This window comes from Monodon monoceros, unplaced genomic scaffold, assembly GCF_005190385.1.
Source record: "Monodon monoceros isolate NGI ecotype Baffin Bay Population unplaced genomic scaffold, NGI_Narwhal_1 Super_Scaffold_9, whole genome shotgun sequence".
Classification (NCBI taxonomy): domain Eukaryota; kingdom Metazoa; phylum Chordata; class Mammalia; order Artiodactyla; family Monodontidae; genus Monodon; species Monodon monoceros.
Window position 1 is genome coordinate 13,063,204 of NW_021703786.1, and position 20,202 is coordinate 13,083,405.

A 20,202-nucleotide genomic window follows, 5' to 3' on the forward strand; every position below is an offset into this window, starting at 1 on the left:
GGATGGGTGCTGGTGACTCCAAAGACAGAGAAGCAAGCCTCTGCCTTGGCCTGGCAGCAAGGGAGGAAGTGCCGTGTCAGGACTCTGAAGAACTGTCTCCTGCGGGCCCACTGGGTGACAATGAGGAAGTCTCTGAGCCTCTCTGGGCCTGTTTACCCCTCAGAAAAAGAGGGATCTGGATTAGATGGGTTCTTGTGTCCCTTCTAGCTCTTTGATGGATTCTAAACTGTTCCCACTCTGGGGGAATGAGACCTCCACCTTCTGCTAAAGTACCAGCCAAGACTTTTAGGAGAAGAGGGCCCAACAGTGATGGCTGTCTGACACCCAGTAGGAAAAACACAGAGGCTCAGTTGAGAGAGATAGAGATATATTTCTTCTGTTGCATATTTCAGACTTCACACTGAGCTTCAGGCACAATGCTACTCCAGGTTCTTCTGAGAGCCTTGGCAGAGTCTTCTTCCCATGCTGCTCATGAGGGCTCGCCCCAGGCCCTGCTTGCAGTTCTGGGTACCTGGGAGACTCCGCAATGGTCTCAGTAGGCCCTGGTGCCCTGCTTTCCCATCAAGGGGCAGGGGATGCTGGAAAGCCTTAGAGCCAACCCCACCCCCTCTTCTATGGTCCCCTGGCTATAAGAGGAGAGGCTGACCCATTAGATTCCAGCTCTGCAGTGCTCCCCTAAATCACCTGTTCTCCAGGCCTCAGAGCCTGGCATAGCACTTGGACCCCTGCAGAGCCTCAGCAGTTAGCAGCACAGGCCAAGGCTGGGGGATGAAGCCCTGGAGAGCGAGGCAGGCCCAGCCCCCTGCAGAGCAGCAGCAGATGGGCTCGTCAGGCCCCTGCTCCCCAGAGCCATGGCCCACTTCCTGGGGCTGCTCTGAGCCCTATTGCACATCTTTTGTTTCCAGTTCATCCCCCCACTACCCATTTTTCTTAAGAAAAAAAAAAAAAAAAAATTAGAGGGGAAGGTGAGGAAGAGTGGGCTGTGGAAGCTGAAGTCCTTCACCCCATGTTCCTGCCAACATCCTGGTCCCCAGCAGAGCCATTTGCGGTGGTAAATACTAAGCCCACCTTCCCTGCCATCTACAGTTCTTGATGGCTGACACGGGTCTACTGCCTGGGCCTCTGGTTCTTGCATATGAAGGGGACATCCCTCCATCGTCTGTAAGGTGCAATTCCCCGGGTCCTCCGGAGGCACTGGCTGGGACCCTGCTACCTGAGTCGTCCATCTGCTTTGACAGGCCCCAGCTCTGATTTGGGATCGGGAAACAGAGAGCTCCAGCTGGTCAGTTTGCAGAGCTCCAGGGAGGAACAGGTAGAGGGGCCCATGGCACACAGTCCGGCCACAGACCAGAAGCCACCTAGCTCCCCATCTGTCCAGGCCTCCAGCGCAGGGCCTGTGAGCTCCGCATGCAGCCGGGCAGCCTCCTCTGCGGGCTCTGGCTGAGGCAGGTTCAGGATGCCGCTGAGTCCCTGGAAACTCTGCTCCATATACTCGTTGTGGGGTGGCCCAGCGTGCAGCCAGCTGGCATCATCTGGGGGTACAGAGCAGGAGTAAGCATGCCCCACCCAAATGATTCCATGAAGGCCAGACCCTGGGAGTCAGGTCTGGGCACCCCAGTTCCTGTCCCAACTCTACCACTGAGTTGCGTCTTGCTGAGTGACTTTGGGCTAATCCACAGAATTTTCTGTGCCTGTAAAACTTAGTTTTATAAAATCAAGACAGTAATCCCTGAATTCCTGACTTGAGGGTTAAATAAAACAGTGGGTTCAAGGCACCTTAGAAAGTAAGGTTACTTTCTGGTAATGGTCTGGTTTGTGTCACCCATGCCCCTTCTCAACCACCTCTAGTGGTTCCCAGAGCCCTCAGAAGCCTAGTACTCAGGCCCTCCAGCTGTGGCGCCCTTCTTACTTTGCCAGCCTTCCTTCCCACCACCCCCTGGCATCCTACTCCCCTCCACCCTCTGTTCCCCTCACGCACCAGACACCTGCTAACTTTGTCCCCTCAGTTTAGAATACCCTTCTCTGTCTATAAAAATCCAGCCCCTTCGAGGCTCAGCTCCAGTGCCCTCCTGCTGTCAAGCTTGCCTCCCCTGCCCCGTCTCCTCCATCAGGCTATGAGTCCTAGGAGAGCAGGGCGCAGCTTGCCTGTTCTGATCCGCCTCAGCCGCTGCCCCACCCCAGCACCCCGTCCTCCTCTGGATTACCTCTGCTCTGACCCACCTTCTCTGTGATAGGATGTGGCTGGAAGAAGGAAACATCTACCTACTTATTGAGCGCCTACTATATACCATCCACTTTTACCCACATACTCATTCCTAATATCTCCCAGGGGGTAGTTACTTGTATTAGGGCCCCCTTGCAGGAAGCTGCAGCCTATGCCTGTGTTCAGAGTCTGCTCTCTTATCCTTAGCCAAGTGGGTGGAGGGCCATGTGACCCTGCCCACCTGGCTACCAATGGACTGGGAGGATGGCCAATCAGATTTGCTGTCCTAAGAATGTGGAACTTGTAGACCAAGAGGCCCTGGTCAGTCTCCGTTGCACTGAGAGGCCATGTATCAATATACTGAGAAACCAGAGCCTGAGGCTGATACACAGAGCACAGGATGAGGGACACGGTGGCCCCAGAGAGACAGAAAGCACCTCTAGGTCCCAGTGGGACCTGAGTCATTTCCTAGGTTCCGTGGGGGAGAGCTCTGCATTTTTCCAATAATTTCCCCTTTTTCACTGAAGCTAGTTTCAGTGGATCTGTGTTCCATGCACCCAGGAGGTCTCTAACAGTTGTATTGCTCTTACTCTACATGTAATAAGACTGAGGCTCAGGAAGGCCAAGTAATTTGCCAAGGATAAAAGCCCAATTAAAGTGTCAGAGCTGTGTTCTAGAGCCAAGTCTGCCTCCGAAGCACCATACCATAGTGCAAGGCCCTGGGATGCTTACGGATGAATGATCAAGGCCACAACATGTCCCCTTCCCCTACTCTGATGGTCAGCTTCTTGGGGTCACCTGTCTGGCAAATCCTATTCGGCCTGGCTCCTGGGCATCATTTGGGAACTAGATCCTTACCTTTCCTGAGAGGTAGTTTGCGGTTGAAGGTCAAGGGCAGCACGAGGAAGCGGGTCTCACCCAGGGGTTCCCAGAACTGAAGCAGTCGAACAGTCCAGGCCCCTGGCCGCAGGGGCCGGCTCAGTGGGGGCTTGTACTGCGTGACCTCGGTTTCCGCGTCTACCACGATGTCGTAAGATGTAGCCACCACATAGGTGGGATCGATCCACACCACAGTGGCTGTGAGGTTGGGGCCTCGGGCCCAGCGCTGCATGGCCACAGGCTCGTCCAGCGGCCCCAGCAACCCCCCAAAATTCCGGAAAAGACGCTCTTTGGGGTCCCACTCGGTGCCAACCTGTAGGAAAGGAGGCAGCTGGGCAGGAGCCGGGGTAAAGTCCTCTCTACCTGCTGCTACCTCTAATTCCTATGTGACCTCAGGCCAGTCACTGTCTCTTTCTGGTCCTGTTTCCCTATCTGCAAAACGATGGGCTCAGACTAGGATTTCTTTACTAAGCTCTGAGATTCATTCTAGGCTCCTGTTCTGACCTGCTCTGAAGTTTTGGGGGCAGTAAGACAGAGATGAGGTTCGAAGCCCTGCCCAGAGACCACCCCCACGCTAAGGAGACCCTCAAAAGCCTAATCTTCTGGCCCGACTGGAATGTCCAAGTCCCTTTAGCAGAAAATCCCTGGAGTTTAGAAGACTGGGCTTGCATTGTAGTGGAACCAAAGCCCCTCCCTGCTGACTGCATGTCCTCTGTGCACCCCAAGGCTGCCATCACTGGGAAAGAAGACCCGTGAATCCATTTCTGAAAGGCCTAACCCAGTCCTTAGCCCTCCCTTAGTGTCTGTCCCTCTCTCCCCACTACCCCGAGTCTTGCTGGGGGACAGGAGAAGGCAAGGGGAGGACCTGTCCCACCTCCAAACTCTGGAGCCGGCTGGCCTGGTCACTGCGCCCCAACAGCTTCAGCGACCCCTGGGGCATCAGCCACATCTCAAGCGTCTCTGCCGGGCCCTGGGCTGAGGGCTGCACCGCCTGCATCACCAAGTAGCCCTGGAAATGGTCGTCATAGAAATACAGGTGCACGCTGGACGGCAAGCCCCTGGGCTCAAACCTAAGAAGGTTCCAGCAGGGAGAAAGGGAGATGCCATCAGCACACCTGGCTTGGCCTGGAGTCCCAGGGAGGGGGCTCTGGGGTGTCCCATCCCCAGGTGCTTTCTTTGCCCCAGATCTCATACCCACAGATCCTATGTGCCTGGCTTTTGCCCCCTTTGTTTCGTTTGCATTTTTCCCTGCCTCAGACTGGGGGCTCCCTGGCGGCAGGGGCTGTCTCTTTCTGATTGGCCTCCTCGTAGGGCACTACACACTGGGGGTCTGCAAAATGTCAGAAGGAGGTCTCACCTGCAGAGTGGGTTGGCCAGTGGCGACGCAGCAGTGGCGGCGTGGCGCAGGCTGAGGCGGGCGAAAGCGGTGTAAGCAGTGAGCATGACATCACTGAGCCCACTGGGGCCATCGGCCACGTCATAGGTGTTCTCCCAGTAGGCCTTGAGGGCTGGAGTGCCGGGCGGGTAGCTGCCATATAGGTGGAAGTCCAGGATTTCCAATACCTCCTGGTTCACAGTCGACTCAAACTTCCGGGCGAAGAAGGTGGGTCTGGAGACTTGCTGGAGCGAGAGAGGCAAGGAGGGTGAAGGGGTCTGGAGGTCCCAGAGAGCACAGCAGGGGAGCCGCCCTTCCCGGCACTGCCTGGAGATCAGCCTCCCAGGGCCTTTCCTGCTGCCAGTGTAGCCCCCGACCCCTGAGGGCTGCTCCCAACGAGGGGCCCCCAGATTCTCTGGTTGGACCACCGTGGATCATTTCTGGCTGGAAAGCACCTGGCGAAAGCTGGGGTGAGGCCCTATCAAGGGGCAGAGCTCGGGGGCCACAGGGAAGCACCTGCAGCCGTAGGAAGTCCTGCGGCTTGAAGTCGTTGGGGGAGCAGCCGCACCAGTCCACGATGTGCTTGTACTGGCACTTGCAGCCCAGCTTGCGGTTCCAGTTGGTGACCCGCAGGTTGTTGTCCACGAGGCTCTCGCAGGCTGGGCTGTTCTCCAGCACCGTGTGAAAGAAGGACTGCGGGTGACAAGGCAGGGTGGAGGGTGAGCTGGGGCACCCACCGCGCGCCCTCTTGGCCTGGGTGCGGGCCCGGCCACCCACCTCGGCTGGGAGCAGCGTGTACGTGTAGAACTGACGTAGCTGGGCCACAAGTGGGTCGTCTGTGTACACTACATACTCCACAAAGCTGCGCGTTAGCACGAACCAGTCAGAGCCGCCATCCACCACGATGCCCGCTGGGATCTGCCGCTCGCCCAGACGCCACATGTGCGAATCGCACTCGTGGAAGAGCCGGTCCAGGCCCTGTTTCTTGATGAACCTGTGGGAGGCAGATGGGCCCGTGGCTGAGGGTTTTGCAGGGTGGGATCCAGGCCGTCATCCTTCCAGGAACTAGCGCTCCTTAATCTGTGATTGGTTTGGAGGTTTTGCAACCCAAGGCTGGGGCTGCAGAGCCCCCCTGTGTGGGAGGGCTTGTGGCAAGACCCCAGGACCAGGGCCTCCTCCCCCGGCCCCTCACCTGGAGTTGTCCCGGCCATGCGACTTGAGGAAATTCTTGTCCCGGTTCTTGGACAGGAAAGCTACCAGCTCCTCGTTGGTCCTGGAGAGGAAATGGGATGTGGGGAGCGTGTGTGAGAGTGGCTCAGTCACTGGCCCAGAGTGACTTTACTCCTTGGCCCCTTCCTTTCTCACTGAGAGTCGTCCTGACCAAGTGACCTACTCCAGGTTGATGCTCTGGGGTGGTGGGCATCTGAGGCCCCTGAGGAAGACCACCCCATCCTTCTTCCACCCCTTGCTGTCTGACCCATGACCCCCAGTACAGACCTCTGGGTCCTCCTCCTTCCCACCTCTTGTCACTCTCAATCCTCACATCATCTTTCACCAGCTCCTCCTCTAAAACATTGCTGGGGCCAAGGGACCATGTCTGAGCTATGCAGATCCCAGAATGAGGCTTGGGGGAGGGAAGGAGTCCATCAGGACCCTTGAACCCCGAGTGCCTCGACGTGCCCCCCTCCCATCTGCAGGGCTCATAGCACCACCCCACACCTGGTCGGGTAGTCAGTGGCACTGAGGTTGATGAAGAAGTCCCAGGCCCAGGCGGGCACCTCCAGCAGGTCCTGCATGCTCCGCAGGTACATCCTCAGCAGGCTGGCCCCGCCCCAGATGGTGACCATGCGCCAGGGCGCCACCCGCACGTTATCATACTGCCGGGCCAGCTCTACCACCTCTCGGTGCAGGTAGTTGGAGCGCTGTGGGAAGTGGGGAGGTGGCGGAGGAAACTCAGCAGTGGAAGATGGATCCCCAGCATTACAACCTTCCCACTCCGCCCCACCCCAGAGCAGAGTACAAGTGTCACAGAACGGAGAGAGCACAGGCCAGGGCTCCAGCGCTGAAGCAGCCATGTCACCTGGTGCTGGCTGCTCCCCCATTTCCTGTTCCCCTATCTCTGGGCCACCCGAGCAGGTCAGAGACACTGTCTGTCTATGACCTGCTGAGTCTCTGCTCTACTTACGCAGATGCCCTTGGTCTCCCCGGCCACAGTACGTACCTTGTCCACGTGGATGTAGAAGAAGTGCTGCTCGTGGTAGACAGCCTTGAGGAGACGCTTCAGCTGGCGGATGGCGCGGCCGTGGACCACCAGCATGTAGGCGATTCGTACTGGGGGGCCATCCACAGGCTGCTGGGCCCGAACGTCGTCCCACTGGATGCCGGGGCTCATCTTCCCTGAGAGTAGAGAACAGGGGCATCGGTGAGGTCTGGCCCCAGGTCACAGGGTGGAGACAAGACGGGAAGAGGGGGCTGCCTGCCCTCCGAAGGAGGAGGCCTGCACTTAGAGCCCACTGCTCCTAGGCCCCAGCTCCACCTCTGCCTCTTAGTACGCTCGTCACCCAACCTGGGCAGCAAGGTGCGCCCCTCTGAGCTCTCATCCCTGAGAAACGGAGGTGAGGATCCCTGCCATGCCCCCTCCCGGGCTGCCACCTCTCTGCCCATGCCTGTCTCTTACCAGCCCGCTGGCAGTGCCGGGGCACAGCCTTGGGCATGAGGCTCCCGGCCTGGTGCAGGCACACCACGTTGGCAATCTCCTGCTGGCACTGCTTGGAGCTGGCCCGGGCCAGTGCAGACAGAGCATCCTTGCCCACGATCTCGCACTTGGGCGTGAAGCTGTTGTCTGTGGGCTGGGGGGCGCCCTCCACACTCCCTGTGTCTCCATGTGGGAAGCCAGCCGCCCCAGCCAGCGCCTCCCCGGCCGCTGCCCCACTCAGGTTCTGGCGGCCTGGGGCCTCTGGGGGCGGGGTGGGGGGGATCCGCCGGCTGGTTCTGTGCCGGCTGGTTACTGCCCGTACCACCTTGGCCACGGGCATGCCGGGGCTCTCAGCACGGCCCCGCCAGCGCCCATGCTTTCTGCCCGCGCCGCCCCGCCGCCCAGCTGAACTGTCTGTGTCCTTGGAGCCCTCACCGGGGTCTAGCGGCCGTGGCTTCTTCTGCCTTCCTTTCTGTAAAAGATAGGCGGACACAAGTCACTGGGACAGTCACTCTCCTCCAGCTCCTTCAGCTTCCTGCTGGGCCTCAGGCCTGGAAGCCCCTGCCACCCTTGATCTAGAAAAGTACTGCTTGCCTGAGGACTCTGCACAAAGAGCACTTCTGCTGGGAGGCCTCCCTGACCAGCCAGCGGAGGAAATGTCGCCCTCCCCGAAGGCACCGTCGCGCCCGCGTCCCCACGATCACACAGATCACAGGGCACTGAATCTCTCCTGTGCTTTGGGTTCAGACAACACTTTCTTTTTCAGCAGCTATGAAAACGAATATCCACATATATCCTAAGAGAAACATGCAAAGACCCTGCAGACAGGGGTGTCCACCTAGCACTCCCACCCGGGCCCGACTGGGAGGAGACGGTGCTCTTCAGAAGGAGAGCATTCTACTGACTACAGTATTTCCGCGTGGGAGTGCTGAGGCCACAACAGAGCAAAGGGGTCTTGCCTGGTGGGGAGGACAGAGGTGAAATCTGAGACCCCGTTACTGGTCAGGTTCTCTGGGAAGCAGAGACCAAGAGAGAGTCAGAGTGCAAGGGATTCACTGGGGGGGGGGGGGGTCACACTCTGGAAGATGAGGAAGCAGGAGCAGGAAGCAGCAGGGAAAGCCTTCAGATAGCCAAGCCGGCCTGACACCTGTTTAAAGAGGGGGAAGGAAGAGCTTCAGACGACAGCTCGGCTTGGAGAGGGCCTCGACCACCTAGTGGGAAGCTCCAGGGCAAAGACGGCCCAGAGATGGGAGCCGCGGTACCACTGCTGGGGGTGGCCCAGGAGGTGCCTGGCCATGGCTGGACGGCTGAGGCAGAGCCTGAAGGCCCCTGCAGCTGCAGGCTGGCAACTCACTGCTCCTTGTGGCAGGGTCTCTCTCGAAGGGAAAGCTGAATGCTGGCCTCAATATCTCCACCCCCGCTTCCTGGCTCCTACAGCCTCTTCTCAAACCCAGGCACTTCCCTAATGGTCCGGTCACACTCGAAAGTGCGTATACCCACCCTCTTCCCAGCTCTCCCTGTCCCCCTTTTGTGACGCACCCCCCCCCCCCACTTCCCTGCCTGACCAAATCCCATCCATCCTTCAAGATCCAGCCCTGAGTCTCCTTGTGTGAAGCCATCCCGTTTGCCCCAGGGTGGGACGTTCTTCTACCCAACCAACCCCTTGGGGAGAGGCTGTCATTTCAGCCCCATTACCCCAGTGCCCGGGGGAGTAGCTGGCACATAGGATGTCTCGTTGGTGTCAGGTGGATGAAACACGGAAAGGATGGAGGAGTGAAAGGCACTGCGTGACTACTCTGAAGTCACCAGAGCTCCCTGCCCAGCTCTGCCACTCCCCCACAGTTACCTACCTTCTCTGAGCAGGTTCCCTCAGCTTTAAAATACAGGAGGGAAGTGTGAGTGTCCAATGAGATAGAGCATGAGGTAGTGCAGCTAGAAAGGTGGCGCCACCAGCTGTCCCCTTCCTCTCTCAACACTCTGTGCAAGTCCTCTTCTGGCCTGGCCTTCCAGCAGCATGACTCACTGGACCACAGCCTCTGAAGCACCCCCCTCCCTCCACTTCCAGGATGCCCTCCTAGTGTTTCCCTGGTGTGGCCTCCGTGGCCACTCCTTATCAGTCTTCTTGGCCGACCCTTCCTTATCTCCCAAGGCCACCCTGGGGCCTTGCCTTGTCCTAGGTCCCCAGGTGACCTCATTCAGTCTCCTAACTCCATCCACTCCCAGACTTCTCTCTCTGGTCTGGAGCGCTCCCTTGAACCTTCAAATGTCTAACTGTCGGCCTCCTTGATGCCTCCCTTGGGAGCTTGCTAGACCTGTCAACCCACAAATCCAAAAGTGAACTTCTGATCTTCCCCCAGTAGGCTCCTTCTTCAGTCTTCCCCGTATCAGTTAATGACCTCTCCATCCTTCAAGTCTCTCAGGCCAAAAACTTAGGGGCGTCACTTCCACTCTTGTTTCCCTCACACTCCATCATCAGTACCTCCTGTCGGGGCTCCCTTCAAAGTACATCCAGAATTGGACCGCTTCTCACTGCCTCCATCGCTACCACCCCTGCCTGGAAGCCCCCTGCTCTTACTCTGGCCTCCTATAGTCCACTCTCATCACAGCAGCCAATGTTTCCTTTAAAACAGGTCCCAGGTCCCCACTCCTCTGCTTGAAACCACCCATGGTTCCCCCTCTGAGGACAAAGCCCGTGAACCTACGAAGGCTACGCGAGCTGTCTCTGGCTCCCCCACCTCTGCTCCACCCTTCCTGACCTCACCCACCACCCTCTCATGCTCACTCTCCTCCAGCCTTGATGGCCTTCTCAGCATCCCTCCGTCCCACCTGGATTCACTGTCCCCTGTGCCTGGAATGCTCTCCCCTAGATGTCCCCACAGCCCCTGCCTCCAATTCCTTGCTCAGGTGGCATCTTCTCAGGAAGGCCACCCTGTCCACTGTATTTAACTCCAGCTCTCCCTCAGCCTCCACTTTGTTGCTCCCATAGCACTTATTACCTTCTCTCATCCTATAATGTATTTACATGTATAAATGTATATTGTGTTATTCTGTGTCTCTCCCCTTACAAGAATGTAATGTCCATGAGGACAAAGCTGTTTGTTGTTTTGTTCAGTGATGTATTCCTAGAGCCCAGAAGAATGTCTGGCAATGGGAGACACGATATATATATATGTATATTTTCTCTTTAAAAAGTTTTTGGCCGTGCCGTGCAGCTTGTGGGATCCTAGCTCCCCCACCAGGGATCAAACCCGTGCCCTCAGCAGTGGAAGTGCAGAGTCCTAACCAATGGACCACCAGGGAATTCCCTCAATAAATATTTGTTGAATGAATGAATTTATGAATGAGTGAATGAATGAAAAGCTCTTGGCATAGGCTCAGCATTCAGTAAATGCTGTCATCCTTACTATTATTATTAATGGAAGGAGAATAGGAAAGAGACAAAAGTGAAGTTAGGAGAGAAGCAAAGGCCTTCAGATACTTTGGACCATCGGTTTGAGTTTTCCCTGTCCCTCCCCTCCCTAGGACCTCCCTCTCCTCCTCTGTCAGAGCACAGCGACTGCCTTAGGGCCAGGGCCCCACCCCTACCCTGACACCCCAACCAGCCCTCCTGGGAGGTGCCCAGTGAGAGCCAGGGGTGTCTATCTCCATCTGAGAAGAGATATCTGCAAAGGGGAGGGCAGGTGGGGGGGAGGCAGCAGATCCCAATCTGTTACCCACATTGGGGAGGGCACCCTGGACTGGAAAGCCCTCAGGAAAGGTGGCTGCAGCCCCACTGAACTGAGCATACATCAACCTGGTGATGTCGGACCTGGCCACACAGTGGTCAGAGGAAGACATTCTCAAGCTTAGGTGGGTGGAGATGGCAGAGGAGCTGTGGGGTCTCAAGACGGAAGTCAGTATCAGCGAGTGAGGAAGCTGGTCAGGGCGGCAGGGCACAGGGCCAGGCTCGCTGTGGTGGGGGATAGGACGTGGGAGGAGATGGGCATGTTGGCGCCCTGCACTGCAGCAGGGAGCTGGCTGACCCTGAGAAGAACGATCCCAGAGGGGGCTGGGAGACCAGAAGGCCGCAGTGAGAACTGGGAGGGGGGCTCCTGGTGGGCAGCCAGCCCCCACCACATATAAACACCCCAAGAATGTCTATATGCGCAGCAGCAGGGCCCATATTTGTGCCCCTAGAGGAGCTGACCCCGGTCGCCCCTGAGGTCAGAGTCCCCTCTAATTACTGAGGATGGGGACTGGCCCTGAGACACCTGCCTGGAGGCAGTCTGGCCTCCGAGGCCCCCTCTCCCCACTGAGGAGGAATTCAAAGTCCTCTGACATTTCCTAGCTCTGCAGCTTCTCCTCGGAATCCTTCTCTGGGCCACGGAGACAGAGAATACAGCAATGCTTATCCCACACCCCACCACCTTGGACTTCTCAGAGCGTTTAAAGTAAGCGGTGAGGGACGGAGCAGCGAGCTGGAGCGCGGAGCATGAGTGAGGGAGCTGAGCGGCCTGCCCGCCCGCCGCCGCCGCCTCCCCTCCAAAAAGAACAGCAAGAAGCAACTGAACAGATTGATGAAGTACAAAATGAAATAGACAGACTTAACGAACAAGCCAGTGAGGAGATTTTGAACGTAGAACAGAAATATAACAAACTCCGCCAACCATTTTTTCAGAAAAGGTCGGAATTGATCGCCCAAATCCCAAATTTGGGGGTAACAACATTTGTCAACCACCCACAAGTGTCTGCACTGCTCGGGGAGGAGGACGAAGAGGCACTGCATTATTTGACAAGAGTCGAAGGGACAGAATTTGAAGATATTAAATCAGGTTACAGAATAGATTTTTATTTTGATGAAAACCCTTACTTTGAAAAGAAAGTTCTCTCCAAAGAATTTCATCTGAATGAGGGTGGTGATCCATCTTCAAAGTCCACTGAAATCAAATGGAAATCCCAAAAGGTACAGATGAGTTAGGAGAGGTCATCAAAGATGATATTTGGCCAAATCCATCACAGTACTGCTTGGTTCCGGACCCGGATGACGAGGAAGATGAGGAGGAGGAGGAGGAAGAAGGACTGGAAGATATTGATGAAGAAGGGTGATGATGAGGATGAAGGTGAAGAAGATGAAGATGAGGGGGAGGAAGGAGAGGAAGATGAAGGAGAAGGTGACTAATGGAACACTGGTGGATTCCAACCTTCCTTTTTTAATTTTCTCCAGTCCCTGGGAGCAAGCTGCAGTCTTTTTTTTTTTTTTTTTCCTCCTTCTCCTCTTGTGCTCAGTTGCCCTGTTTCTGAGGTCTCTTTTCTCCTTTATACCATGGCTCACACCTTATTTTGGGGGGAAATACCTTGAGCAGAATTCAGTGGGAAAAGAATCTCTACCCCTTTCTGTTCCAAATTCATTTTTATCCCTTCCTGTCTCAACAAAAACTTTATGGAATCAACACTACCATGCTCTGTGGGAAAAAAGAAAAACCTTCTGCTCCCTTAGCTCTGCTGGAAGCTGGAGGGTGCTAGGCCCCTGTGTAGTAGTGCATAGAATTCTAGCTTTTTTCCTCCTTTCTCTGTATATTGGGCTCAGAGATTACACTGTGTCTCTATGTGAATATGGACAGTTAGCATTTACCAACATGTATCTGTCTACTTTCTCTTGTTTAAAAAAAGGAAAAAAAAACTTTAAAAAATGGGGTTATAGAAGGTCAGCAAAGGGTGGGTTTGAGATGTTTGGGTGGGTTAAGTGGGCATTTTGACAACATGGCTTCTCCTTTGGCATGTTTAATTGTGATGTTTAACGGACATCCTTGCAGTTAAGATGACACTTTTAAAATAAAATTCTCTCCTAATGATGACTTGAGCCCTGCCACCGGATGGGAGAATCAGCAGAACCTGTAGGATCTTATTTGCAATTGACATTCTCTATTGTAATTTTGTTCCTGTTTATTTATTTATTTATTTTTGGTACGCGGGCCTCTCCACCGCCGCGGCCTCTCCCGTCGCGGAGCACAGGCTCCGGACGCGCAGGCTCAGCGGCCATGGCTCACGGGCCCAGCCGCTCCACGGCATGCGGGATCCTCCCGGACCGGGGCACGAACCTGCGTCCCCCGCATCGGCAGGCGGACCCCCAACCACTGCGCCACCAGGGAAACCCTGTTCCTGTTTATTTTAAAATTTTTCTTTTTGTTTCACTGGAGAGGAAAGATGATGCTCGGTTTTAAACGTTAAAAGTGTACAGGTTGCGGGCTTTCTTGGTGGCACAGTGGTTGAGAATCCGCCTGCCAATGCAGGGGACACGGGTTTGAGCCGTGGTCTGGGAAGATCCCACATGCCGCGGAGCAACCGGGCCCGTGAGCCACAACTACTGAGCCTGTGCGTCTGGAGCCTGTGCTCCGCAACAAGAGAGGCGGCGATAGTGAGAGGCCCGCGCACCACCATGAAGAGTGGCCCCCGCTTGCCGCAACTAGAGAAAGCCCTCGCACAGAAACGAAGACCCAACACAGCCAAAAATAAATTAAAAAAAAAAAAAAGTGTACAAGTTGCTTTGTTACAATAAACCTAAATGTGTACATAAAGTAAGCGGTGAGACAATGTTTGTAAAAGCTTTGAAAACCGTAAAATGGCTCTTTGGATGTTAACGGCCATCTCTGGTCTCCAGTCTAGCCCTCACAGATGGGCAGAGTGTGCCTCTTAAATGCACATCTCACCCATCGCTGCTTAGACCCCTTTAGTTTAGAGCCACTTAGAATAAAACCCCAGCCCCTCACTGTGGTCTCTAGGATGTGCCCTGGACTAACTCTTGAACCTTCTTCCAGGGATCGCACCACACCCTCCTTTCCATTCCTTGAAGGCACCCAGCTAAGCCCATTCTCCTCAGGGCCTTCTTCCTGAACTCTGCCTACCTCTTCCCCAGGCTGACTGGGTCTTTCAACTCACAGGCCAATTCCTGCAGAAGCCTTCCCCAACCACCTATCTAAACCAGCCCTCTTGTTATTGTTTCCTTTTCACTGTCAGTCTCTCCCTGTCTGCCCACGAGGGCTGAGACCTCGTCTGTTATATTTATTTCTGTATCCCCAGTATTAGCACAGTGCCTGGTATGAAGGAGGACTTAATAAATATTTGTTGAATGACTGACTGACTGAATGAATCCCTGTTACCACTGTGCAGTATTGAAATAATAATAAGAGTTATTTACTGATGATTTAGCACGGGCCAGCAACTCCTGCAAATACTTCACAGGTATCACCCAACGAGGGAGGTGCTATTATTGCCCCCATCCTTGGGGCGCAGACACTGATGAGGATGAAAAAGAGGTTAGGCGATTTGCCAGGGGTCACACCACTTACCAGTAGCAGGGCTGGAATAGGACACAGGATGGTGAAGTGGCATGGTCCAACTGAGGTGGCTGCTGAAGGGGTCCAAGCCCCAAGGGCTGCTTGGACTACACAGCCTTTAGGTCATCAAGGATCTTTTCCCCATTCTAGTCCAGGGATTCCCCTATCAGATTCTGCTAGGAAGCTGGAGGAGGAGGTGGGGAGGCAGGATCCCAAGCACTCTACTGCACCAGTTCTCCACCCCAGGCTGGAGGTAGAGCAGCAAGGGCCTTGAGGCCTGGACAATCTCTCATCCCATCCAGAGATTTGTCTCTGGGAAGCCTGTGATGCTCTGCCATGCCCCTCGCCAGAGCGCTCACTGGCCTCTGCTCACATATTCCAGGGTCAGAGGGTCCCTAACTCCTTGGCAGCCCTTTCCATCTTAGAATGTCTCATCTGCCCAAAAAATCTTCATACACTCTCTTCCCCTTCCTGCTACTTACTGGCCCACAAAGAACAAGCTCACACCCTTCGGATGTCACAGAGCCAGCCTCCCCCAACCCCAACCTCAGCTCCTTTTGGAGTTATGGTCTCATGTGACTCTGTCCCAGCTCCCTTCACCATCCTAGTCTCTTGGTTCTCCCCAAAATAGGCGAAAGCAGCAATTCTCCCAGTCTCCACACCAGGCCTTCCAGACTGCCCACATGCAGGAAGGGGAAGAGGACATCAGGGCTCCCTTGGCCTTCACCCTACCAGGTGGAGAGGCCCAAGAGGACGGGGCAAGCAGAGTGTCTGACTCAAAGCCCTAGAGGCTCGAGAACCAAGGGGTGGGGGCAGGGAAGCCCTGTCATCTGGCCCACAGCTTAGGGCCAGGGTTTGGCCTATCCTCGCCAACCTTCCACGATGGTCTCAGACACCACTGGACCCTCCTGACCACACTGGGGAAGGCCTGTCTGGGCCTCCAGCTGAAACCACATCAGCCATGAGTGAGTGAGACCCTCAGAGCAAGGACCTGGGGATTAAGCAGGGTTTGCCCCTGCTCCAGGGCCTGGGGTTCTGCTAAACCAGCTGCTGCTGTCCCCATTCCCTTAGAGTCAGAGGGGGCGAGTCCCCAATTCCCTAATGTCCTGGGGCCCCCTCAGCAGCTCAATTCCCCTGCCATCCTCTCCTGAAGACCCATGCAGGTTCTTCAGACCCTTGGCTGAGGAAGCCACGTCTCAGGGACACTCCAGTTCTCACCCTCGGGGTCACTCTCCCTCTCCTCAGTTGCCACACTGAGTTCCACCCCCAGGCTCCACTTCTTCACTGGCTACTGCCCCTGAGGGGCGGCTGGGCGCGGTTGCTCGGGGTCCCTCGGCCCCAGTCCTCCGCCCACGGCGCGCACACTCCCGCCCCCTCCCAACTTCAGAAAGTTTGGCCTGGGGTTTCCCACCTCCGAGCAGGCTCGGGCCCTGCCCCGCCTCCCGGCCCCGCTTCCCCCGCACCCGCGCCTGACCTTCACTGCTCCCCGGGGTGCAGACCACCCCACCACGACCCCCTCCTCCCGCCCCGCGCCCCTGCCGGCCCGCGGCCCGGTCCTCCGGGTCACGCACAGCCCCCGCGCGTAGGCCCCCGGGCCCGCCTGTGAACCGGGCCACAGGGGTCCGAGGCCCCGAGCCAGGCGGCCGCCCGCGCGCGACACGCAAACGGCCAGGGCCCCACTTCCCCGGCCAGGGCCGCCCGCATCCCCGCCAGGACCCCGCGCGCCCCCGCGCCCGGCCTGCCCGCCTGCCCGCCTGCCCGCCCGGCCGTCGGAGCACCTCGCCCGGCTCGTCGTCCTCCAGGACGCTGAAGCTCCACACCACCAGGCCCTGCAGCAGTAGAATGGCCAGCGCCGTGGCAATCGCCAGCTTGTAGCGCCGCACAAGCTTCTGCACCCGCACGCTCGCCACCATCTTCCTGCCCGGGACGACGGGCGCGCGCCCAGCCCTGCAACCCGGCCGCGGGCGCGCGCACGGGCGCGGGCAGAGACGGCTTCCCTCAAGGGAGGAGCGCCTGGCGCGCGCCGGGGCGGGGCGGGGGGCGGGGCCCGCAGGCCCGAAACGCCGCGCCCGGTGGGCCAGGGGCGGAGCCTGGGCCTACAGAGCTGTTGGTCGCCGCTGCGCAGCGTGTCGGGCGGTTTGCTGGCCTCTCGCGCCGGGTCCGCTTCCCGGGTTGTCCCTTCCCCGTCTTGGTCAGTGCCCCAGCTTCTGCGTGTGCTCACCTCCTCCTGGACGGCAAGCCCATGGAACCAGGGGGCAGAGAGGTCTGCAGCCGACCTCTCTCTGGCTCGCCGCCTGGGGTCGGGGGTGGGGGTAGGGGACTCAGCCCCGCAGAAATCAGCTGGCTCTCCGCCCTCGTGCAAGCAGGGAATGCTAGAGCTCCCAGAAACGCCGAGTTGGGAGAGATTGTCTAAGTGCCACAAGCACTGCTTAAAAACCATGGAGGCCGCACCTACGGGGCAAAGTCTAACTCCTTTGACTGGCATCTGAGGCCCTTCACAAAGCCTTGGTTCCTCTCTGTTCTCCCTCGTATCCTAGGCATCCTCAGACCTCAACTAGAGCCGTGGTTACCGAGCTCTAGGGTATGTCAGAATCACCCGCAGGACTTAATAAAACAGATTGCTGGTCCCTACTCCCAGAGTTTCTGCTTGGTAGGTCAAGAGTGGGGCCCGAGAATTAGAATTTTCAACAAGTGCCCAGGTAATGCTGATGCTACTAGTCTGGGAACACACTTGGAGAACCACCAGACTTTTGCGCGTGCCGTTGGCTGTGCCCAGCCCTAGCAGTTGCTCCCCTGCTCCTCTCCCCCTTCCCATCGGTGGCATCCTCCAAAGTGCTTACCCAGCACTGTCTGCATATCTGGTTGTGATTTCTCTGGAATCATGCCTTCTTCACCTTCGCATCCTTGGCCCGGTAATGGACACCCAGCAATGCTCAGTAAATGTTGCGGAAGAAAGATCAAATGAAGCCCAACTTCCTGTTCCATGAGCTGATCCTAACATTTTTGGAGAGGCTGCTGTGTTCAGGCACCGCCATAGACAAGGCCTGAACCTCTGCAGCCCTCCCCCGAACCTGGCAGGTCTACTGAGAGAGGGAAGGGGAGAAGAGGGAGAGCAGTGCCCAGCATAGCCAGGTGCATCCCCAGCAGTGAAGCCAAGCTCCGTGAGAAGGAAGCAATAAAAAGAGCAAAGCGAAGGTTGAAAATTTATAATGAAGATTTTAAGAATCACTACACAGACGTCTGGAAAAAAATGGTTAAAAAAGAAAAAAGAAAAGAAAAAGCTTGAAAGTGATGATAAAAGGGTTTGGAAGGTGCCTGGAGACAAGCTTAATGAGGAAATTCTAAGCTGTGATGAGTACAGGAGATGCAGTTATTTGATGGCACTTAAATAAAACCTCCTTTAATCATCTCCTGCCCCTTTGTATTTGTAATCATTGTGTTCTTCAGCGTTAGTTAAGTGGGAGAATTGTAAACAATGTTTCAGATGACAGTTTGGCTACTTAAGAGAAACTACACTTCAAGATTTTGGAAAAACATCGGTTGGCATGCCAGCGATTGATATGTTAATTAAATATTGATCTTGTGTGCTCATTAAATCAGGTCCCCCAGGGGCTGTCTACCTGCCCATACTCCCCTGCACCCAACAATGAAAATAACTTGATTTTCCACTGATTGTATAAATAATATATACTCATTATATAACATTTAAAACATAGGGGAAAAATAAGGAAAAAAGCAAAAGTCACCTGCAATCCCACTCCCTGAGATAATCATCATTAATATTTTGGTGATGATCCTTTCCCCATCTCTTTATGTGTATAGATTTTGCGTGGACGGCATCACATTACACACATGGTTTTTAAATATACAAACTTACTTTTAAGTATTTCTCTCCCCTTCCCTTCCATGTTAACAGTCTGGCTTCCTTCCTACCTTCCTTCTTTCCTTTCTTCCTTCCACCTTTGTAACAATTCTCACACACACACACACACACACACACACACACACACACACATGGGTTTTTTATTTACATACACTCTGTATCTTGCTTTTCTCCCTTGACCATAAACACATAGTAGAAATTCCCCCAGAACAGATGCGACAGGTCTAACCCATTCTTTTCTTTTTTTTTTTTTAAACCCATTCTTTTTTAATGGCTGCATAGTATGCCACTCCTTTCTTGAATGGGCATTCACTTGGTTTCCAGTTTTTGTGACTACCACAAGGCTATCATAACGTGGTTCTACACTTATCCCTATGCACTAATGTGTTCGTTTCTGTGGTAGAGTTTCCCAGGAATGGGATTACTGGGGAAAGGGGAATTTTACATGGTAATAGCTATTGCCAGATTGTGTTTTCAAAGACAATTCAAATTTGCTGACAGCAATGTATGAGAGTATGGTTTTCCTGCATCCCTTCCAACAGCAGTTGTTATCACCGTTGAATTTCTGCTGATCTGATAGGTGAGAAGTGAATGCCTTGGTTTTTAATTTGTGATTTTCTGCTGGGGAGTGTCTCAGTTGGTTTCCTGACTGGGTTTTCTTTTCCCAGAATTGCCTCTTCATGAGTTTATCTATTGCTATTGCATTATTTGTCTTTTTCTTGTCAATTTTAAGACTTTTTTTCATCCTTTTGAAATTGAAAGTTTTCTTCAATTTATCACTGCATTTTGACTTTTTAAGGTCTTTTAAACATTTTTAACTTTTTTTGGAATCAATTATGTTCCTCTTGTTTTATGTCTTCTCATTTTCTCTTCTGGTTAGGTAGATCTCCCTGATCCTTGATGAGGTATATGGTCTCATATATTTTCTCCTACAATATTTATTTTACATCTTACATTTAAGTCTGTAATCCATCTGAAATTTTCTGTGTGTATGGTACGAGGTAGAGGTGTGGAGTCCTGACTTAGTACTTATTCCCTGTCACTCTATCAGTACCCACTTAGATTTTACTATTTTAAAAAATGAATTGGTTATTGGGAATTCCCTGGTGGTCCAGTGGTTAGGACTCCATGCTTTCACTGCGGGGGGCCCAGGGAACTAGGATTCCACAAGCCATGCGGTGCAGCCAAAAAAATTTAAAAATTAAAAATTAGGACTTCCCTGGTGGCACAGTGATTAAGAGTCCGCCTGTCAATGCAGGAGACACGGGTTCGAGCCCTGGTCTGGGAAGATCCCACGTGCCGCGGAGCAACTAAGCCCGTGTGCCACAACTACTGAGCCTGCGCTCTAGAGCCCGCAAGCCACAACTACTGAAGCCCGCGTGCCACAACCACTAAAGCCCGCGTGCCTAGAGCCTGTGCTCCACAACAAGAGAAGCCACCATAATGAAAAGCCCGCGCACCACAACAAAGAGTAGCACCCGCTCACTGCAACTAGAGAAAGCCAGCACGCAGCAGTGAAGACCCAACGCAGCCAAAAATTAAAAAATTTAAAAAAAATTTAAAAAATAGAATAAATTGGTTATTGAGGTATAACATGCCTTGATTGATTTAGATTTGACCATATAAAATGCAAGGCTCATTGCTCCCCACTGTCTCCTCTTCCCTCAGGTTCCCCTATAACTTCCACTGTACTTCATTTTCTTTTATTGTAGGAAGTCTTGAAACTACAAAATGGCTCCTCAGAAAATCAGAGCGGGAAAGCATTTTGTAGTTTTAAGTGGGCTGCTTCTGTGATGTGGCCTTTCTCATGTGACGACATTATCCTTGGACCTTAGTTTTGGGAGAAATATTATG

General features: G+C 54.6%; 1 protein-coding gene and 1 pseudogene across 7 annotated transcripts; one reads left to right on the forward strand and one right to left on the reverse strand.

The window, feature by feature from the left end:
- Window positions 1–353: 353 nt before the first annotated feature.
- On the reverse strand, window positions 354–16,456 carry XYLT2 (xylosyltransferase 2). 7 transcript variants are annotated; one of them, XM_029212225.1, is made up of 12 exons: window positions 16,244–16,400; window positions 12,002–12,210; window positions 7,135–7,624; window positions 6,679–6,854; window positions 6,177–6,379; window positions 5,650–5,730; window positions 5,235–5,451; window positions 4,974–5,150; window positions 4,440–4,702; window positions 3,957–4,152; window positions 3,062–3,395; window positions 354–1,532 (listed from the first exon to the last, which is right to left on the reverse strand). In XM_029212225.1, the coding sequence occupies exons 2-12, from the start codon at window positions 12,032–12,034 to the stop codon at window positions 1,210–1,212; spliced, it is 2,493 nt and encodes an 830-aa protein (XP_029068058.1). In that variant the 5' UTR covers window positions 12,035–12,210; window positions 16,244–16,400; the 3' UTR covers window positions 354–1,209. The 7 variants fall into 7 exon arrangements, with proteins under 7 accessions (XP_029068058.1, XP_029068060.1, XP_029068059.1 ...); XM_029212227.1 differs by having other exon boundaries at window positions 7,135–7,921; XM_029212226.1 differs by lacking the exon at window positions 16,244–16,400 and adding an exon at window positions 14,478–15,846.
- On the forward strand, window positions 8,726–13,453 carry LOC114889195 (annotated as a pseudogene).
- Window positions 16,457–20,202: the final 3,746 nt, after the last annotated feature.

What these genes read in the sequence shown, in the direction of transcription:
- XYLT2 (XM_029212223.1), bottom strand. Translation starts at nt 16,378, where the DNA reads ATGGTGGCGAGCGTGCGGGTGCAGAAGCTTGTGCGGCGCTACAAGCTG. An exon ending in AGGACGACGAGCCGGGCGAG is followed by an intron (nt 7,625 to 16,243) that starts GTGCTCCGACGG and finishes TATCTTTTACAG; the next exon opens with AAAGGAAGGCAGAAGAAGCC. An exon ending in CATGGCCGGGACAACTCCAG is followed by an intron (nt 5,452 to 5,649) that starts GTGAGGGGCCGG and finishes TGCCTCCCACAG; the next exon opens with GTTCATCAAGAAACAGGGCC.